The 20,061-nt window shown below is 37.6% G+C and overlaps 4 protein-coding genes across 7 annotated transcripts in view; 2 read left to right on the top strand and 2 right to left on the bottom strand.

Annotated features, from left to right (window-relative positions):
• The window catches only part of LOC131307856 (uncharacterized), a 36,101-nt gene that overhangs the window by 5,098 nt on the left and 10,942 nt on the right, over positions 1–20,061 (top strand). Inside the window, exon 6 of one of the 2 annotated variants that reach the window (XM_058334580.1) lies at positions 579–685. In XM_058334580.1, coding sequence (XP_058190563.1) covers positions 579–638 — 60 coding nt within the window. In that variant the 3' untranslated portion in view covers positions 639–685. Of the gene's footprint in view, positions 1–578; positions 967–20,061 lie in introns of those variants that run through there. The other variant, XM_058334579.1, reaches the window with a different exon arrangement.
• Positions 3,580–8,284, top strand: LOC131307854 (uncharacterized). Of its 2 annotated transcripts, XM_058334577.1 has the most exons (7): positions 3,580–3,958; positions 4,039–4,134; positions 6,393–6,433; positions 6,614–6,731; positions 7,041–7,121; positions 7,895–7,977; positions 8,064–8,284. In XM_058334577.1, exons 1-6 carry the CDS (start codon positions 3,749–3,751, stop codon positions 7,952–7,954), a joined length of 606 nt encoding a protein of 201 aa, XP_058190560.1. In that variant the 5' UTR covers positions 3,580–3,748; the 3' UTR covers positions 7,955–7,977; positions 8,064–8,284. The 2 variants fall into 2 exon arrangements, with proteins under 2 accessions (XP_058190560.1, XP_058190559.1); XM_058334576.1 differs by having other exon boundaries at positions 3,637–3,958; positions 7,895–8,284.
• Positions 8,767–20,061, bottom strand: part of LOC131307121 (disease resistance protein RPV1-like) — a 42,515-nt gene continuing 31,220 nt past the window's right edge. The window contains exon 6 of the mRNA XM_058333531.1: positions 8,767–9,085. Coding sequence (XP_058189514.1) covers positions 8,976–9,085 — 110 coding nt within the window. The 3' untranslated portion in view covers positions 8,767–8,975. The remainder of the gene's footprint in view (positions 9,086–20,061) is intronic.
• The window catches only part of LOC131307850 (disease resistance protein RPV1-like), a 29,750-nt gene continuing 19,710 nt past the window's right edge, over positions 10,022–20,061 (bottom strand). Inside the window, exons 2-5 of one of the 2 annotated variants that reach the window (XM_058334570.1) lie at positions 12,142–13,244; positions 11,763–12,047; positions 10,749–11,645; positions 10,022–10,666 (exon numbers count right to left, since the gene is read on the bottom strand). In XM_058334570.1, coding sequence (XP_058190553.1) covers positions 10,337–10,666; positions 10,749–11,645; positions 11,763–12,047; positions 12,142–12,831 — 2,202 coding nt within the window. In that variant the 5' untranslated portion in view covers positions 12,832–13,244 and the 3' untranslated portion in view covers positions 10,022–10,336. Of the gene's footprint in view, positions 10,667–10,748; positions 11,646–11,762; positions 12,048–12,141; positions 14,268–20,061 lie in introns of those variants that run through there. The other variant, XM_058334569.1, reaches the window with a different exon arrangement.

Genomic DNA, 20,061 nt, shown 5'->3' with positions numbered 1-20,061 from the left:
TTTCCTCTAATGATTGGGGACTGCATGGGTTCTGTTGTTATTGTTGTTGAAGCTATAGCATCGGCTTTAGGAGTCTCTTTCGTTTCCCCTGATTTCTTCTTTCCTCGTTTCCCATGATGACAAATAAATCTGGGGTGATTGTTATAAACCCTTTTCGCCCATTCGTTGTTCAAATTTTATTGCTGTGATTACTCTCCAAAACCAAATGGTCTATTATCATCTGTATGATGAAATTTAGTGCGTACGATTTCTCTAACAAAGCCAGATAGTAGGGCAATCATACAATTGTGGTGCTGAAGTGGTCATGATTTCTCTAACAAAGCCAGATAGAAGGGCAATCATACAATTGTGGTGCTGAAGTGGTCATGATGTTGTTTAAAGCTAAAACTAAGCTCTATTTGTGGCTTGGTTCCATCACATTCAGTTCAGTAAACTCTCGTAAGTCGTAACATGTTATTCTAGTGTTTGGATAAACTGAGGTGCTTCTTGAACATTGGGAGTACCTAGCTTGTATCGTCTTTGGATTAATTTTCTTTGGAATTTGAATCGTTGAATCGATTGCCTTGTCAAATTTGCAGGAGTTAGAGCAGCGTAGACAGGAACTTGAAGCTTTGTTATTAGTTCAAGAAAGAGCTTGAGACAATGATGAAGGGTTTTACCCACAGGCCAAGACTACAAATTTGGGATTTTTCACCACAGTCATGAATTTTCTTTTTCATATAAGCTCAATGTTTCTTCTCATTGAGTGTTGTTTTCTTGTGACTTCATGCCTTAATTGAGCGTATTCATTTCGAGATCGTATAGATTTGTGAAAAAATGCCTCGATAGTTGTGAATGCTTGAATAGTGTTCGACTTGTTGTACTTATATTTAGAGTGAGGATGAATGTCTTTGACATTCACCAGGTATCAACTGTGATCCAATGAACCATTTTTATTCCGCTATTCATCGTGATTCATGTTTCCACAATATTCGTTTTTTCTTTTTGTATGGATTTTCTTGATCTGCTACTTTTAAATGGATATGAGCTTTGAGCATAGGAATTTTGCTGGCTTGTTTTAGGGGAATCAATTGTCCGACAATCTTCAATTTTCTGCTTCTTTGGGGTGCATTTGAGCCACGAATTTCAAATAAAGTAAGGTGAAAAGGCGTAGTTCACCCAGGCCAATAGATTTGCTTTTTTCTTTTTTTTTAATCATCATAGATTTGCCTGGTTAAGCCTAGTTCGCCCACGCCGATAGATTTGCTTTTGAGACTTTTTCTTAGATATTTTCAAAAATATTTGAGTAAAAGTCATAATTTTTACTTTTTCAATTCTTTTCAATAAGACGAATTAGTAATCGACAAAAGCTAGACTTAAAATTAACAAATGCAAAGCTCCTTAATTTGGCCATCACCAGAAAACTTGCTCTTCATTGCCCTCAGTAAAAACTAGTACAAGTAAATAGGTATGCTACCAAATAATGGGTTAGAGCAACTTTATCAGCTTAGCCAAACAACAAAATTGAGCTAGTTTACCTATGGAAAGGGACAAAACCATCTCACAGCAGATGAGGCAAAAGGAGGTGTAAAATACATCCAGGAACAGTTGTTAGTCATTTTTACCGATTCACTATTCATTCGGTAACCATTTTTTTATTCCTTTTTCTCCCTCTCTCCAACAGTACACAGTCACACACTGTGAACATAGTACATAGTCATCCATGTACAATAATAATATTTTATTAAAAAATAGGTTAAATAAATAGTGTTGGTGTAGTGTTGAAAGAAAAATGAGTAGGTAAAATTAAAAATATTTACTGTTCACTAATTTTTTTACCTAATAACTGGTGTACTTGCTCTTAAACATACCAAATCTTCGGCTAATAAAATTTGCACACGGGCTCCAACTATCTGAGGGAAACTTCTGAGGAAACCTACTACTAGTCTACTAGACCATTCCAATAGGAGAGCCTCTTCTCGCACCCCCCTGACACACCCCCTTCCCCCGGCCCCACCACCTTTCCCCCCTTTGCCCCTCCTCCCCTCCTTTTTCGATTTTTTTTTCTTTTTACTTTGATTAGTTTTTTTTTTATAAAGTAAATAATTACTGTTTTTTTTACTTTTACTAATTTTTTTATACTTTTAAAATACTTTAATTACCGTTTTAGTTTTTTTTAACTTTTACTAGTTTTTTTTTCTTTTAAAAGATTTAATTACTATTTTTGTTTTTTTTTTAACTTTTAACTTTTACTATTTTTTTGTTTTACTTTTAGTAGTTTTTTGTTTTACTGAATGTGTGGTTGTAATTGAAGATAAAAAAAAAATTTAAATGAGTGGTTATAGTTGAAGATAAAAAGATAAAAAGAAATTTAAACAAGTGGTAAGAAATAAAATAGATAAAAGAAATAAATAAAAACAAAATTAATGAATTCAATAACATAAAAGAATTATAAAATTTTAATAAGAGTAAAAAAAAGAGAGTAAAATTTCAATAACATAAAAAAATTTATTCACGCATATAATATTAAATAATTTAAAAATACATATAAAGAGTAAAGAAATAAGTGTTCTGATTTTTAATTCGTTTGAACCGGTACGAAGATCTTATTTTTCTTATCATTTCATCCTGAAATGGTCGTAATGAATTTTTGGCTCTAAGGCCTTTCAATAAGCACCCTAAGAGAGACCTGAAACTAAATAATAAGTCTTAGGGTACTTGTTGAAAGGCCTTCGAGCCAAAAATTCATTATGATTATTGAAGACAAAATGATAAAATAAACAAGATCTTTGCATCGATTCAACCGAATTGAAAATTGGAACACTTAAATAATATTAAATAAATAAAAATAAATAAAGATATAAAAGTTATGAAGTAAATAAATAAGAAATAAGAAAATTCCGTGGGTTGAATTATTGCCATGGTATAATATTAAATAATTTAAAAATATATATAAAGAGTAAAAAAATAAGTGTTCTGATTTTTAATTCGTTTGAACCGGTGCGAAGATCTTATTTTTCTTATCATTTCATCCTAAATGGTCGTAATGAATTTTTGGCTCTAAAGCCTTTCAATAAGCACCCTAAGAGAGACCTGAAACTAAATAATAAATCTTAGGGTACTTGTTGAAAGGCCTTCGAGCCAAAAATTTATTATGATCATTGAAGACAAAATAATAAAAAAAATAAGATCTTTGTATCGATTCAACCGGATTGAAAATTGAAACACTTAAATAATATTAAATAAAAAAAATAGAAAAAGATATAAAAGTTACTAAGTAAATAAATAAAAAATAAGAAAATGGCGTGAGTTGAGGCCGGGGGTAGTTTGGTCCGGGGGGGTGAGGTCGGGGGAGGGGGGGTGTGTCAGGGGGGCGCGCAAAAGATTTGCTTCCAATAGCCAGGTAGACGAGCGATTTGCACGTCAGAATCGCTACGTCTTCCAACGGAATTTCTTCGCCCGCATAGTTTACCGGCAGTGGATCCCGCTAGTGGAACGTGGCTATACCTGCTTTTTTAAAAACAAAAAAACAATCGTTCCCTTCACGCCCACCTGTCAGTTAACTTCCCCCCCTCATCAGCCGCCACATGTCCACATCCCCACTGGAAGGAATGCTTGACCAGTAGGTGAAGAATCTCAGACTCTAAATCCCACAGTAACAGAACCAATTCCGCACTCGAAAACTTCCGCACAGAGCACAGAAGAAACAGTTATACTGGAGAGAGAAAATTTGGAGCTAGGATTTCGGTTGGCGAGATAGTGCGAGAAAATGGCGAGAAGCGTGGAGGGGGAGGGGGAGGGAGAGAACTCGCAGCGAGGAGGTACCAGTGGGACTAATAACGGCATCAGAGTCAGGGCGAGGCCGGATGCTTTCCTGATCGTCTGCCGATGCTTCAGCTTCGTAACGTCGGTGGCCGCCTTCCTTTGCATTGCCGTTAATGTCTACGCTGCCGTCGTTTCGTTCAAAGACGGATCCGATGTAATCTCTCGCTCTCTGTGTGTAGACTTTTGTGTGTTTCTCTGTGGATGAATTTGCGATAGTAATTGATTTTGTGGTAGATATTTGACGGGATATTTCGGTGCTATGCGGTTGTGATTGCGTTGTTTGTTGTTGTTGCTGAGACTGAATGGGGATTCGTCATCAAGTTCTTCAAGGTTCGTTTTTTATTCTCTACTTCAATTCTGAGGGAAATTTTATACTTATGTTGGATAAATTCTTTGATTCTTGTTGGTGAAATGTTGTTATTCCAGTATTTTTTTCCTTTCATTTTTAGTACTGGAATTAGTACTGTATCCGTTCTTAATTGTTGTTGTTCACCGTGAAAAGTCGTGCAATTTCCAGGCAAAAAACAATGTACTTTTGTTTGTACTTTTTGAAAATTTTCGCACCAATTTAAAGAACTACAGTACTAATTGAAATCTTAGTTTTGTGCAAAAAATTCCGAAAAAATTATGCATGGAAATACTTTATTTTTTCGATCCTAAAATTGCATGACTTTTTGTTGCAGACTATTGGTTAGGAACAGAGGGAGTACTGGGATACCGACATAGTGTTGGCATTTAAATAAAAAATACAAGAGAATGGGTGATTTTGTCTTAACTGAAAGGTCCACAGACAGACACATTATAAAGTTTGCGAATAATGTACAAAATTTTAAACTCCCTCTTGGTAGATTGTTAGTGTTCTTGTTATTGCGATTAGACCGACACCACTGAAATACATTACTCATCTACACTTTAGTTTGTGAATTTTCTTTGTAGATAAGAGATCTGTTTGGAAAGTTTTTAGAGTGCCCTTTAGCCACTTATAGTGTTCTTTTTATTGCCTTTAATTAGCCGGAGAAAGCCCATAGATGTTGGATGAACTAACTTCTCTCATTTTGTGAAATACCTATGTCAGACACATGAAGCTTTGGTTGTAGTATGTTTTATGTATCCTACATGTCAAGTTGGAAATACACCAGGAGGAAATTTTAAACTGAAACTTGTATAAGACATCAATTCAAAGAATTGGTTCTCAAATCTGAAAAACTATGTACTGGGAAATATGTAAACTGGAAGACCCATACAAATAAAAGCTTGAGATAGGCAATCTAGTTGTGTCTTGGTTCCATTACGCATGAGAAGATGAATGGGACAAATAGACACCAACCCACCCGAATGAGAACTTAATGTTGGCTTAGAAACAAAGACTTTTGGCTGATATTGTATAGAGAAGTAGGTGGGAAATGGACGGTGTTGCCCATGCCTCTGATTTAGATTTGCTCTTAACTTCAGTCAGCTGTGAAGGAAAAAAAGAAAGGTATGGACTATGGAGCTTGTCTAGGATCATTTTGTTTCCACAAGACCGGTCATCAATTATCATTGACATTGACCATTAAGGTCAGGAATATTTGTTGGGGGCTTTTATGAAACTGTGGGTTATTGAATTGTAATACTGAGAGTTTAACATTAAACTTGCTAATGTTTGGGTTTTTGCTAAATGTCTGCTGATTTCGTTTAATGTAAGCAATTAGTCATCAAATTGGATCTCATCCATGCTTGAAACTTCTTCATGGCGTCTTATATCTTCGAATTTGACAGGAATCTTGTTGAGCTAGATAACTTGTTTTGCAGTCTTAGTGTGCCTTTGCTAGCTGCTGCACGAATTTGACTTCCAGATATCTGTTGTTGAAAGTCAGGTGCTGAAATACTCGTGGGATTGTGCTCCACTAGAGAGATTATTACTTACGGATTGAAATTGTTGCGGAATGTATACTCAAGTATCGCCTGTGTGTCATTCTGCTCTGATATTCTTTTTTGAAATCTTAGCTTGGTGAATTTGACAGTATCCCTATTAAGCTAGATTTTTTCCCTGCTATTTTCCTGCTAAGGTATAGCTTTGTGAGGGAAGGCCAACTGTGCACCACTACTAAGTCCTGATGTAATACTGTCGCTACCACTCCTTCTAGAGCTGACTATGTCCAAAATATAGGACCCCTTAGTTCCATCCAATATGTGTATTATGTAGGCTTACAAATATCATCTATTCCCCTTTGTCTGCTTTAAATGCTACTCTATTAGACTTGTTTGGAACCATGCCCTCAGCAAGGAGAGGAGCTCTTCTTGTGTATTAGATATAAGTGGAAGAGTGACAATCATACCCAAAAGGTTCCACATTGCTATGTACATTTACCTGCACCATTGATAGTCATCTCCGAAGGCATGCTGCATAAATTATGGCAAAGTTATTTGCATGTTATATATTTCCTCGTAGCTCATGTTATAGTAATTGACCGTATGACAACTCCTGATTCACTGTTTGGAGTTTGATGCTAGCAAAATGTCTACCAGAAATGCTGCCCTTGTCATGGCTACTGTTAACAGCTCACATGGGACATTAGCTGACTGTATACTCGATCTATCATGTGCAGGTGTTGGAGTATTGGGTGGGGAGGGGTATGCTGCAGATTTTGTATGTCCCTATTTTTTAATATAGAATTTCCGTGTTCCTATCACATCAGTCCTCTCTCCGCTATTTCAGAAATGATCAAATCCAAATTCGGATCTGATTTATGTTGTGTAGTTCATCCATGCAATACTTCCCAGCAGTACTCTTTAGATTGTGAATCACAAGTCCTATTGCTACTTTCAGCGTTGCAGTGATGACAAAAGCTTACCCTGAGGACGCTAATGATCAGACGGTGCTCGTTCTTCTCCAAAACATAGCAAGCTACATGCTTCTTGCTTGTGGTGTTGTTTACATTATTTCGGTAGGTAATATGCTGAGGTTCTTTATCGTTTCCCACCCTAAAGTTTGGTTGGTTCTCTTGCTTGATTTGAGTAGTATTTATAACCTTGCCAGTCATACTCTAGAAGAAGGTACCCTGCCCTATAGAATTTGAGTGTAGTCTCTTGGTATTGGATGTCTCATTTTGCTTGTCTCATGAATGATAGAGAATTACTGAGGAATCTGTTGTCATTCAGGATGAATAAGTACATTATCTTTTGGTTTTGTACGTAGTCTGTTTCCTATACGAATTATGAGTTGTTGTGTCTCCGTATTTCTACTTCAATTACAGGGAATTTTATGCATTGGCCTTCTCAAACGTGCTCGCCAGAAGAAAGAAGTTTCAAGGGATCAAGCTGTTAAGGATTTGCAAGTAAGCTGTAATGTGCCCTTATTTTAGCGTCCGTAGTCTCTGTCCTAGCTTAATGCTTGTAATGTGCCCTAATTTTAGCATCCGTAGTATGTGTCCTAGATTAATGCTAATTTTCGTTCCTTGGTCGGTACTATAACTGTAGTGATCAGAAGATAAAGTAGCTAACTACAGTTAACTCTATGCAGTTCGTGTGCAAGTTTCTTGCTTCTTTTGTTTCCTATAATTGATGGCATGATTTATTAGCTTAAGCAACAACATCTGCTTTAGGAGTTTCTGTTGGTTCCCTTGATTTTCTCTCTTGATGGTTTACCCGATATTTTGTACTCAATAAGTAGGACAATATAATTGTTATGATCCCATTTTCCCAATTCATCTTTTTTCTCAAATTTGATTTGCTGTAACCCTCCGAAACCAGATGGTCTATTATCATCTGACTATGATGATATTTTGTGCATTCGATTTCTCTAACAAAGCCTGGTAGTAGGCAGCCATCATACAATTGTGGTGCTGAAGTGGTCACCATTGTTGTTTAAAGATAAAACTAAGCTCAATTTCTGACTTGGTTCCATGACATTCAGTTCAGTAAACTCTCTTTAACATTGGGAGTACCTAGCTTGTATTGTCTTTGGACTCCTCGAACTTAAGGCATTATAATCTTTTAAATTGGTGTCGATTGTGGTTTTATATACCAGTGTAGTGGTCGTCCACAATTGATATATATTGATTTTCTTATTAATTTGCATCATTGAATCCTTGCCTTGTCAACTTTGCAGGAGTTAGAGAGGCGTAGAGAGGAACTAGAAGCTTTGTTAATAGTTGAAGAAAGAGCTTGAGACAGCGACAAAGGGTTTTACCCGTAGGCCATCACACTTCCGAGCTTGAACTTGAAGACTACAAAATTGAGTTTTTCACCACGGTCACGAATTTTCTCTTCTTGTGTAGGTTCATTTCTTCTGATCGAGTGTAGTTTTTTTGGAGACTTTGTACCTTGACGGGGCGAATTCATTTTGAGATCGCGTAGAATTGTGAAAAATGCCTCGGTAGTTGTGAATGCTCGAATAGTGCTCGACTCATTGTACTTGTATTTAGAGAGAGGATATCAGATATCATTTGTCAACTGAACCATTTTTGTTCCTCAATTCATCGTGATTCATATTCCACCATATTCGGTTTTGTAATGGAAGTTCTTCAGCTGCTACTGTTAAACAGATCATATGAGCTCAGAGCATAGCAATTTTGCTGGCTTTTCTAGGGCTACCAATGGTTCAACAGTCTAAATTTTCTGTTTCTTCGGGTTGTATTAATTTCAGCCACGACTTTCAAATCAAGCAAGGCTTTGAATTTCGATAAGCTTTTGGAAGCAACTTCCCTAGATTGCAGCGGAAGGTCTTGCACCAGTAATATGTCTGTTCGATCTACATATAGGCGGTGATGACCTGTGCTCAGCTTGTTGGCTGCAAATTATAACATTTTACTGGATTTTGGTGAATAACAAAACCCAATACGTATGACAAGCTTGGGAGCCAGATGCTCTATCTGCATCAGGCTTATGCCAACTCATCCTAATGCTAATTATCACAGTTAACCAAGATGCATTTATCCAAGCAATTGACCCACCCAAAATATCTCTTCCATGCACCGACAGCTTATCCAAAGACATATTTATTGATTACAAGATATTTATTTATTCTAATACATGCAGCTTGTAACTCCTCAAAAGAATTCACCCATGTGCTTAGAGATTGTTCAATAGCTAGGCTGTTTGTGAAGGTAGGCGTTCCACAAAAGATACACGTTTGCTGTACCCGAACTTCTCTCATTTCATGCATCCGAATTCAGTGGTTTAACAAGTGATCAGCTTGTACAAAATTTGTAGGAGCTCGATGCTTCATTGGAGCAAGTTGCCAGTTGCACTCCATCGTATATGGCTGTATACACCCCTGCTTCGTACATCTCTGGTGCTTCTGCATACCCTGGTGCTTCTGCATATACACATAATTAGTAACCAGTGGTAAATGTACACAACACATCTTCTGTGAGGATTTGGTTCATAACTAATGGAACAAAAGGGTGGTCTTCTAGAAGCCTTAGACATCAGCTGCAATTGCAGCCCAGAGAAATATTGTTTCCCTTGGATACGTGGCTCCCCTTTGTGCCTATTTATATACGTAATTGCAGTGCGTATGGGCGTTGGTCTGCGATAGAGTCCTGTGAGAGGAGAACTAGAGAGTGGGAGTTGAGTTGAGCTCCGTTTGGGATGTTTTTCTCTCGGTGTTGATTCGTTCGTGTGTGTGTTTGGTTTTCGGTCCTATTTGCACACATCTTCATAAGCAATTAATGAAGAACATTCATGTTAAACTGTTTACATATTCTCCAGTGTTGGTTCAAGACTAGAAACAAATAATAAGGAGATTTTCCAATGGTATAGGCATCTCATAGGTCTCAATTTCCTATATCATCTTCCTAAAATAAGAAACCTATGCAATAGTTTCTTCAAGTCCTCATATTTGAAGTCATATCAAGCCAGACCATCAGTTAGCTAGACGTATAGTTATCTATCTATCTATCTATCTGTGTGTGTGTGTACAGTCAGGATCAAGTCCAAACCTCTTCCCGTCCACACCGTCCGCACCTCCCATTTCCCGATTGAATTTCGATGATTCAAGCCGCTTAATGTGATCAGAACGTGATTTTAAGGGTACTCGCAAGAAATTGGCAAAAAAAAAAAAAAAAAAACACAAGGAAGGGCTTCATCCGACCAGTTTTTGTTTGTATTTTATTGAACGGTTCAATAAAAAACTACTCAAATCAAGCCCTTTCCTGTGGAAGGGAAGAGGTTTGGACTTGATCCTGACTATATGTATATATATACTATATATGTATGGGAAATTGATTTTAGCACTCCAAAAATTGATGGAGGGGCTCCAAAACGACGTCGTTTTGTGTATCAACTCAGTGCAGTTTTGGAGCCCCTCCATCAATTTTTAGAGTGCCAAGATCGAAATCCATATATAAGCTTGGACTCTCAATAGCTAGAAAAGGTTCGCACCTGCCTCAGGCTCATATAGAGACAAATTTGGATCCCATGAGCGTTGTAGAGTGTTAACGTGTTGGAACACTTCTCCCTGTTCTTCAAAGTACAAAAGGTGGACTCCACACTCCTTAAAATGTTCGCTACTTTTATTATTGCTGAAAGAAACTTCCACTTCATCGCCCTATGTAAACAGATTTGCTTTGAAGCAATGGCTTAACCATACCATATCTCCACCTTTTTCCGGAATGCCATAGAGCCATATAACAAAGACGGTCTTCTTGCAAAGGCTCTTGCTACTGATTTCAAAGGAAAAGTAACTTGGGAAATTTCTTTCATCGTCCCATAAATCATCTGGAAATGTATACACCGCACAAAGATTCAAGCCTCGAAAACCGAAATGAGGAGATAAGGTCGTAGTAAATGATATGCTGGATCCACCATTCTTGCTAAACCACTGTGGAACTTCTCTCCCAGGAAAAAATGCGTGGAATGTGTGATCTTGATACAGTATCTAGGAAGAAGAAATCCATGGTCATGACTGATAAATGCATGAGAGAGAGAGAGAGAGAGAGAGAGAGAGAGAGAGAGAGAACCTGAATGGGAACCACGTCACCGTACATTCCCGAATACAAGTTCTTTAGTTTAGCCTCAACATCTGCCATAGAGTCCAAGTTGAAGAAGCCAATACTGTTGAGCAGTTCCACATCAACTTCTCTGACGGGTGAGACCTTGAAATTGCCCTGAATGTGATTTAATTTACGGCAACAATCATGTGAGATGTATCCAACATAGAATCCCGTCTCAAATGTTATTTTTTCCAATGCATCGCAAAAATCGACCATCAGAGTGTATGTGCTGGTCGATGGCCATAGAATCTGCTGGAGATTTCGACAAGATGATAAATCCAATGTTTGGAGACCTGCAAGATCTTTAATGAAGTTTGGTAGGCTAGAAATTGGATTTCCATCTAGATATAAATTCCGCAACTTGGAGAGCTTAAGATCCCTGGGAAATGCATCATCGGTGAGATTGCAATTAGAAAGATCTAAACGGACCAAAGAGCTTGGTAAAGAGGCCAATGACATTTGTACCCTTGGTTTTGGAACCCAAGGCCAAATAGATGCTTTTGATGCAAACTCCACAGTAAGGACACGATTTATATCCATTAATCCACTAGCCTTGAGCACTTGCAATGATTTCATCTTCTCCAGCTCCTCCATTGCCCCCATAAGATTTGAGCAGCCGGAGATATCGATTTCCACGAGCGATTCTATCATACCAATATTTTTTGGAAGCTGTCTCAGATTTTTGCAATCTTGTAGGTCTAGTGACTCTATCCTCTGTAGTTTTACGATAGATTCATCGACCTCAAGCAAACTTGGACAAGCTTTGAGAACCAATTTCTCTAGGTTGGGGATTCTCGAGAAATTTGGAGTTTTTGTAAGTTTTGAGGAGTGACTGAGATTTAAAATTTTCAACGATCCAAGAACCTATTCAAAGAAAAATAAAATAATACCAGACAAGTTTAAAAGGTGCTATTGTCACACAAGTTAATAAATGTAATAATTTTAAAATCATAAAAAGAGAAGTAAAACAGAGTATCTTACCTTAGTTCCTTTCCAAACTTGATTCAAGTTGCTATAACTCAAGTCAAGAGAGACCAAATTCTCTAGAGGAACATCACTGGGGAAAGATTCAAAAGGAAAACAACGCCAATACAACCATTGTAATCTTTTGGGAAATGCCTTATAAGTTCCAGAGACTTTTACACCAGTCATCTTGAGTAGTCTCAAGTTATACATCTTTTCAAATGTATTTGCTTCAAAGACAACCATGTTTGAATTTCTCACCATGTTCATGTCAAGTGCGAGGCCTTCAATTTTTTTCGTACCCTTGGAAGAAAATTATAAACACAGAAACAATAGTTAGATATTAGCAAGCATGAACAAAATCAATACACAAAACCATGAGAAACGTGTTTCTTACAGTTTTTTCTCGCAAAATGTTGAAGGATTCTTTAGGGTGCCAAATTCTGCTACGCTTCTCTGGATAATTAGACTCACGGCAAACAATTTGTTTTCCCATGTCTTGAAGTAACTGATGCATTTCCAGCGTCCCATTCCTTATATTAATCGTCAAGAGATTTCTGTCGACGAGATTATGAATTCCAACAAGTGCGGAATAATTATCACATCCGTCTAGTATTGTTATCGTTTCCTTTTTCTTCTCTCCAACAAAGAAACAAGCTATGTCCAAGAATATATTTTTATCATGGTTATCTTTTAGAGAATCAAAACTTATTTCAAGTTTTTCCAGAATTGAAGCATCAGAAGTTCCTTCCAATTTTTGTAACATACTTTCCCATACATCTGTATCTTTCCATCGTACAGAAGAGCCGAATACTTTAAGAGCCAAAGGAAGCCCACCGCCATGTTGCACAAACATTTTTGATAAGTCCATGTGACTTTCTTTAGGGTGTTTTTGTCCAAAAGCATGCCAACTGAAAAGCTCAAGTGACTCATCAATGGATAGTTTTTTAGGCCTATACACAATATAATTTTCATGAGCATTAATCAAGCTCTCGAGCCTTGTGGTTATGATTATTTTACTTCCTGGCGTAAACCAATCTTGTTGGCCAACTAATGCAAGATAGTTGGTTTGTTTGATCCACATCATCAAGGACAAGAAGAACTCTTTTGTTACTTACTACATACTTGATCCGCCAACGTCCATCATCAACATTGTTTATGCTCTCGTTTTTCCCTAAAATATCCGAAAGAAGATGTCTTTGCAAATCAACTAATCCATTGTGCCCTTTGGAAACTCCACTAACATTTTCCAAAAAACAGGCAGCATCATAAAAATGATAATTTGAATTGTACACAACTTTAGCAATCGTCGTCTTCCCAATTCCACCCATTCCACATATCAAAAGGACACCAACCCAGCTCGACATATGTTTTAGCAAGCAGTTAACATGCTCAGTTCGCGAATCCATACCTACTAGATGGTTGTCAACACTCCGGTGCTTGTGAGCTAGCTTGCCCTTGAGTACACCTACAATTTCCTCAATGAACTTGGCTTCATAGCTAAAAGTTCTATATTTGTAAATCAAGGACGCTAATATCAGAAAAGAGATTTGAAAAGCTAGAGATATCAAATTTCTGTGCAGATAAGCACACAAATGATTACCTATATGGTTTTAGGCTATTTCTTTTTTTCTTCCATCTTTTTTACCAGTAAAAGTAAGGCATATGAAAAAGAAGGAATAAAAAAGATGCATGTCACCCACATACAACATGAAGGCCACAAACAAAGAGGTCAATAAACCCAATGAATAAGGATCTGATCAAGAGTATCATTACTTTTCCTGGATTGCCAACTTTGCAAACTACAACGGGAAAGGATTTCAATATTAACTAAAGAGCTTTCCATTGTTCGGTCAAATGTGTATATATACTTATTCCATTATTCTTGGATAATTTTGCACCGGATTACAATAATTCTCCTAATAGATGCTTGATTGTTAGATGATGGATTAATTTTCTCTTTCCAGGAAAATATGGAAATTAAGTTGATTTTCAAGAGGGTGGGGTATATTTTGAGCAAGCTAGAGATGGGTATATATATGGCGATTAAGTTGATTTTCAAGAGGGTACGACTAAGTTGATTTTCAAGAGTGTAGGGTGCCCAAGAAGAGCCCACTACATGTTTTCTACATTATTTGAAGAGAAGGGTTTGGCCCGATCAGTGGCGGACCAGCACACAATCCAACACGATAAATTTGTATTTGGACTTGTCTAGCACCCTGAAATAGGGCCCGCTATTTTATCCCGAATATATCTATAATCAGTATTTATTTTGGTAGTCAGGGATTGGTAGTACATGCTGCAACCAAGGATTGGTAATAGTAGTAGTAATTAATATTTGTTGCCGATCCCAAAAAAGTACTCCCTCCGTCCCTTTTTAAGTGTCCTGCTTCGTAACTCCAACTTATTAAAAAAACATCATCATTACACCTTTCACATCAACTTTTTCCTCCACTTTCCCTACTTACCCATCATCATTACACTTTTACTCACTAACTTTTCAAAATAAAATTTACTTTTAGGGACAAAATAGACAATATACCAACTTTTACCCCCCTAACTTTACAAAATGGACACTTATTAAGGGACAGCCCAAAATGAAATACTGGACACAAGAAAAGGGACGGAGGGAGTAGTAACTAGAAAGTAGTAAGGTTTTTTTTTTTTTTAATTTTATTTTATCGGTAACATGAAATTTATTAAAAAATAGGGAAAGGGGGAAGGGAATCCAACAAAAAGTTGGATCAAACCTCTCAAGGGCAAAATCCAAACCACCTAAAGGTCTACAAGGGTCTAAGACATACACGCAAATAAGCCAAACCCACACCCAAATTTATAACTAAAAGCCCAAAGAGAAAACTCAAACCCGGTCCAAAGCATTGGACCGGCCCACCCAAACAAGCCCACAAAACCCTAACTACTTCACCACCCACTGCCGTACAAAACACCGAAGCCTAGCCTCGCTGTTATGCCTAGCAAGCCTCTCCCAGATGTAGAGATCGGCGGTAGGATCTGGCCTATGGCAATGAACAACAAAAAAGGAAAGGGCAGTGGGCAACAAACCACCACCACCATCAGCAACCCCAAACAAACCAACAACACACGATTTTCACCAGCGATAGCAGCAACCCAGAATGATGAGCTGATGGCCATGCGCCCGAATCAGAGCTTGGAGAGGCCGCCGACCGGATTTTGACACACAAATTGACCTGAGCATCCCAGCCATGGGGGCCCCATCCACCTCACCACCACCGAATTGAAACCACCACAAATCAATACCGCCATCTCACCGATCATTTTTTGAAAATATGATAAAACCTGCAAAAACGAAATTAGAAAAACAAGCTACAAGACACCACCTCATCACCGTACCACCACCCACCTCCCAACCAAATTGGATCCAAATCGAACCACCAAACCGCCGCCCACGATTGACGAGCCGCTCAACGCCGCTAGGCAACCGAAGGAGCCTAGGAACCACCGGTAGGAGACCAAGAAACGTCTCACCTCCTCATGCCGGGAAGGGCGGCAACCCATTTGAAAATCGAAAGAGGGGAAACGAAGAAATTGATCTGGAGGAAGAGAAGTTAAGATAGAGAGAATAGAAGGGGATGGAGGAGGAAACTTGGGACATGAAGTCAGCAAGACTCAAGGAGTAACAGTTACAAGTAGCATGGGAGAGTACTGTTAGATGGCGAAAACCGTCAAGGAAAGACAGTTAAGAGGCCAGGAGAAGATGTAGGAAGGAAGTGAGAAAGGATAACAGATAACTTGTTTATTGCTTCACGTGTCATGTTATCATTCAAGTCCCTCTGTACCTATTTAGAGTTAATCCACTTCTCTACAGATCACATTAATTGCACCTGACTTCATTCTACATTCTAAATACAAGTCAGCACAAGTGAGCTCGAGTTCGACTCGTTAAAAATTTTGAATGCTCGGGCTTGGCTCGTCAGTACTCGTTTAACTCCAAACGAGCCGAGCCAAATTAAAGCCATGACGGGTTTTGGGGTATTAGCGAAACTATAGTGGGTATATGTGTCTTTTGGCGCGGCTACTGAACAAGAGTGGGAAAAGGAAAATGGGAAATACTCCACTTCCCCTCTTTTTTCACTTCTCTTCTCTATTCCTAAAATCAGAAAAGTCAAAACATGAAAAGGAAAAAAATGAGAAGTGGAAAAATGGCCTGCCAAACACCCTCTAAATATATTTGCTCAGTGTTTAATATCAATCCCATCAATCCATGAATAATTATTCAATCAATATGGATGAAAAACATGAAGGCAGGGGGTCTATCCACACATTTTCAAAATCAAAGGCATGTTATGTGCTCAGTTTTGAATCATAAAAGGTATTCGCACATGACGATAACCACAGAGGGTCAAAGTGGACTTTGCCCTAAAATAAACTCAAAAGGGTCATAAAAGCCTTTAATGTTTGGTTTGATGAAAAAGTAAACCAAAATTACCAACACCTTATTTGGTTTAATTCTCATACCATCTCATCTCATTTTTCTTTTTACACGTTTTTCAATAACTTTTCTCTTTATCTTTTTCCACTCATTACATCAAAAATAGCTTTCAAAAATTTGAACCAAACAAGGTGCAAGCCATTAAGACCTCCAAAGTAGTTGGGCATCTGATGAAGGCTTCCACAACTTATACGGTGATTGAATGAGAACCAACAATAGAGAGGCCATTCATGAGAGGAGATTTCAGCTGGGAAATCTACCTATAAATAGATGTGTGTATTTGTATTGTAAACCATGGGAAGCAAATTAAGTGTGAAAGACAGGATAAAAGAGTGAGTGAGATTGAGAGTTTGAAGCTTATGTTAGCATAGAAATATGTAAAAAACAAAACAAAACAAAACACAGGACTATATTCAAGGAGTAGTTAATTATTTATTGCCTAACACGTCGTGCTGCAACCCCTCTTTCCACCACATATTTGTGAGAATTGTATGCACTTTGTGGTGAAAAGAGGGGTTGGGGCGCCATTTTTTTTTTAACAACAAAAATAAATTTTATTAATCTTTGAAAATGATTACAAAGACTAAAAAGAGCAAGAAGAAAAACAAGTGTCCATCCAAAATCCAATCCCATGATTGACAAGATGCCAATCAAGGAAACACCCCAAGAATTGGGTGCCACTTGTCCTTGCCCCTGGGGCATTGGAAATTTTTTCTGGTCATGTGGTAGAATTAATGCGCTAACTTTATCAACCTTTATGGCGTGACATTTTAACAAATGTAAAGGTCGCTGCATTACCAGCATATAAATAAATAATTGTGTCTCAGCTTCCAAAGATTCCTAAAGCAAATTTGTGTCTTCTTATTATACTACCTTGTTGTAGTAGTTTGTGAGGAATTCATAAAACAAATATTTTGCCTTCATCAACTCAACTGCCAGTCATATGCTCGCGCAATCAAATTTGTGCCTTCGTTTTATAACTCGAGCGTCCCGTCTACTAGCTAGTGGGGCTCAATAAAAGTCGGGACAGATGCATATGAATTGACTCCAAATCTTAGGGGCCAATTCCACAACGGGCTGAGTTAGAAATCTCAAAGTATAAGGTCAATATTTAGATATATAACTGATCTTCTTCTTACTCTTTCCGTTCCTAAATAAATGTTCAGTGCACAAACCTAAGCCTTAAAAGATGCATTTTTTTCGTAAAAAGAATCAAGTTTTTTCACAAATCAACAGACATCAATGAGTTATTTTAAGTTGTGAAAAAAGTTCATTAAATTTTATTGAAAAATACATATTTTAGGTCTAGATTTTGCGAGCCGGACATTTATTTACGAATGGAAGGCGTATGTGCTAATAAAAATTGTATATCTACTGCAACTAGAAAACTATTAAATTTTTGGCATTGTATAACTGCAAAGCAGGGGAAAAAATCAAATTTATTGAAAATTGAAAATAAGCCATGTAAGAGAGAATTAAGGAGATAACTTTCTTTTATAACATCAATTCCATCAATCCATGGATAAATCTCCAATCTAGTATCTCTCTATTCTAATATATAAAGAGAGATGAGCTTTTAGTGTGACCTATTTTTAATGCCCAGTTACAAAAGTGTTTTTCACTTTTGTCCCAAATAAATTAAGTATTCACTCTATTTTTTCCAATGGCACAAACTAACTGTTAGGGTCGTAGAAACGTAAATCTCTCCACCCAAACCGCAAGAACCCACATTCCCACTTCCCCTCTTAATTTTCTGCTTCCAAATAACACCTATCCCACAATTCAAAACAAACAGAGCATCTATCCCCAAAATTTTCGTGTACCAACTAATCTCTTACATCTTAAGTAGCAAAAACAAAATAAAAATCTCTTGCATCTTAAATAGAGGAAATCAAACGGGAGAGAACTAGAGAAAGAACCTGCATTTGTCTTTTCTTTGGTCTATGATATGTTATTCTCTTTGACCGTTATTACTTTTTAGGGACACCGAAGTCATTCCCTACTTTTTATTGTTTCTAATTGAACTTTTGTAAAGATCAGAACTTTAATCCAAGCATTTGTTCTGTGGATGATGCTATGGTGTCCCTGGTCATTTTGAGAACACCGTAATCTTTGGCATAACTTTACCATTAGGAGCATAACTAAAATCAATTACAAGCATAACGGAGCCCAAACAAGGCATAACTAAGAAATATCCAAAAAACCAATCAAGGCGTAACTAAACCCAACCAAGGCATAACAAATAAGTTATGCATTGCTATGATTTTGGTTATGCCTTGCTGTGGTTCTGTTATGCTTGTAATGGTTTTTGGTTATATTCATAATGGTTTTGTTATGCCAAAAGTTACGGTGTTCCCAAAATGACAGGGGACACTGAAATCATTTCCTTGTTCGGTTATATTCAAATTCTAATTTGGAATCTATTACAGTATATTTCATGACCGTTAGTGCGATTTTTTCTGTGTTCATTTTTCTTTAAGTTTTATGTATGAGAAATGAAGGTTACTGATTTTTTGCCCTTTACTGTGAATAGATGAAATTGATAATGAGACCCATTTTAAATTTGTTTCCTGCCTTCTACTTGCACATCTCACAAATAGGTACTTTTGCCTACTTTTACGCGCACACACATCGCGTGAAGAACCGGCCACGAGTGAATTTGCCAATGGTGCGATGCTTACTTTGTTATTGTTTATTCGTTACAATAAGATAATACTAGAGGCTGGATACATGCGATTCTTGTGCAAGTCGGATTTTGACAAAATTGATAAAAATTATATCAAACAATAAACGAGAAGTTATTCGATCAAACAGTAAGCGAAAACTTATGATGCATATTTTGTCAAACAGTAGTTATGATGGATATTTTTAGTAAATATAAAATGTAGTATATGCATACGTTAGTAAAAGGGGAGTTAATCTCAAAATTACCCATCAGATTCCTTTGGGAAAACCTTCCCAGCCATACGCGCTACCTCTTTAAGCGCTGCACTCCATTCCTTCTCTTTCTCAGGAATCACTTCCTTTTCTTCGAAAATCAGTTTCTTTGACTGCTCCTTGAGCCTCGAAGGTTCCACCTCGTAAAACACGGGCAAAACGAAATGATCTGACTTCTTACAGAGCTCAAGAATCGTCTGGAGTTCAAACAGGCATGCTGTCGATTTGGCGTAGTTTTCCGATAACACGATCACCGACATCCTGGAATTCTTGATTGCTTCCTCCAACTCGGATTTGATAACATGACCCCTCTCGATCTCATCGTCGTCTCTGAATGTTTGGAACCCCTCTCGCAGGAGAGCGTGGTAGAGGTGATCGGTAAACTTTTTGCGGGTGTCTAGGCCCCTAAAGCTCAAGAAAATGTCGTATCTACTTTTGTTTTCGGGATTCAAAGAGGAGGAGGAGGAGGAGGGTTTTTGGGATTCCGAAGTAGCCATTGATTGAAGAAAACGCAGAGCTTCGTTTTTTGTTCAGAGCTTCAAAGTGAGGGGATGAATGGAGTCAACGCCCTGTATTTATGGTTTCCTACTTTCGATCTTTACACGGCCGGCGTTTTGTAGTGATGGAAATGAGAAAATCTTCTTTACGGAGGTATTGTAAATACTTGTTTATAACACTTAATCGTGACTGTTTGAAAATATTTTGAACAGTCAAGATGTTAATGAAACTTTTTTGGGAAAGAAATTAATTGTGACCGATCATAATTGAAAACGAATCTCAGCCATTGATTGCGCGAATAGACGACTGAAATTAGTTGGTGCTGTAAACAGTTTACAGTACAGCGCCTCCATAAATAAGACAACCTCAATGGAAATTATCCTCTTGCCGGCGCTTGGCACTGTAGTGACT

The sequence above is a fragment of the Rhododendron vialii genome, chromosome 11a (genome assembly GCF_030253575.1).
Source record: "Rhododendron vialii isolate Sample 1 chromosome 11a, ASM3025357v1".
NCBI lineage: Eukaryota > Viridiplantae > Streptophyta > Magnoliopsida > Ericales > Ericaceae > Rhododendron > Rhododendron vialii.
Note: the sequence above shows the minus strand (reverse complement) of the source record. Positions and strands in the feature narration are given on the sequence as shown.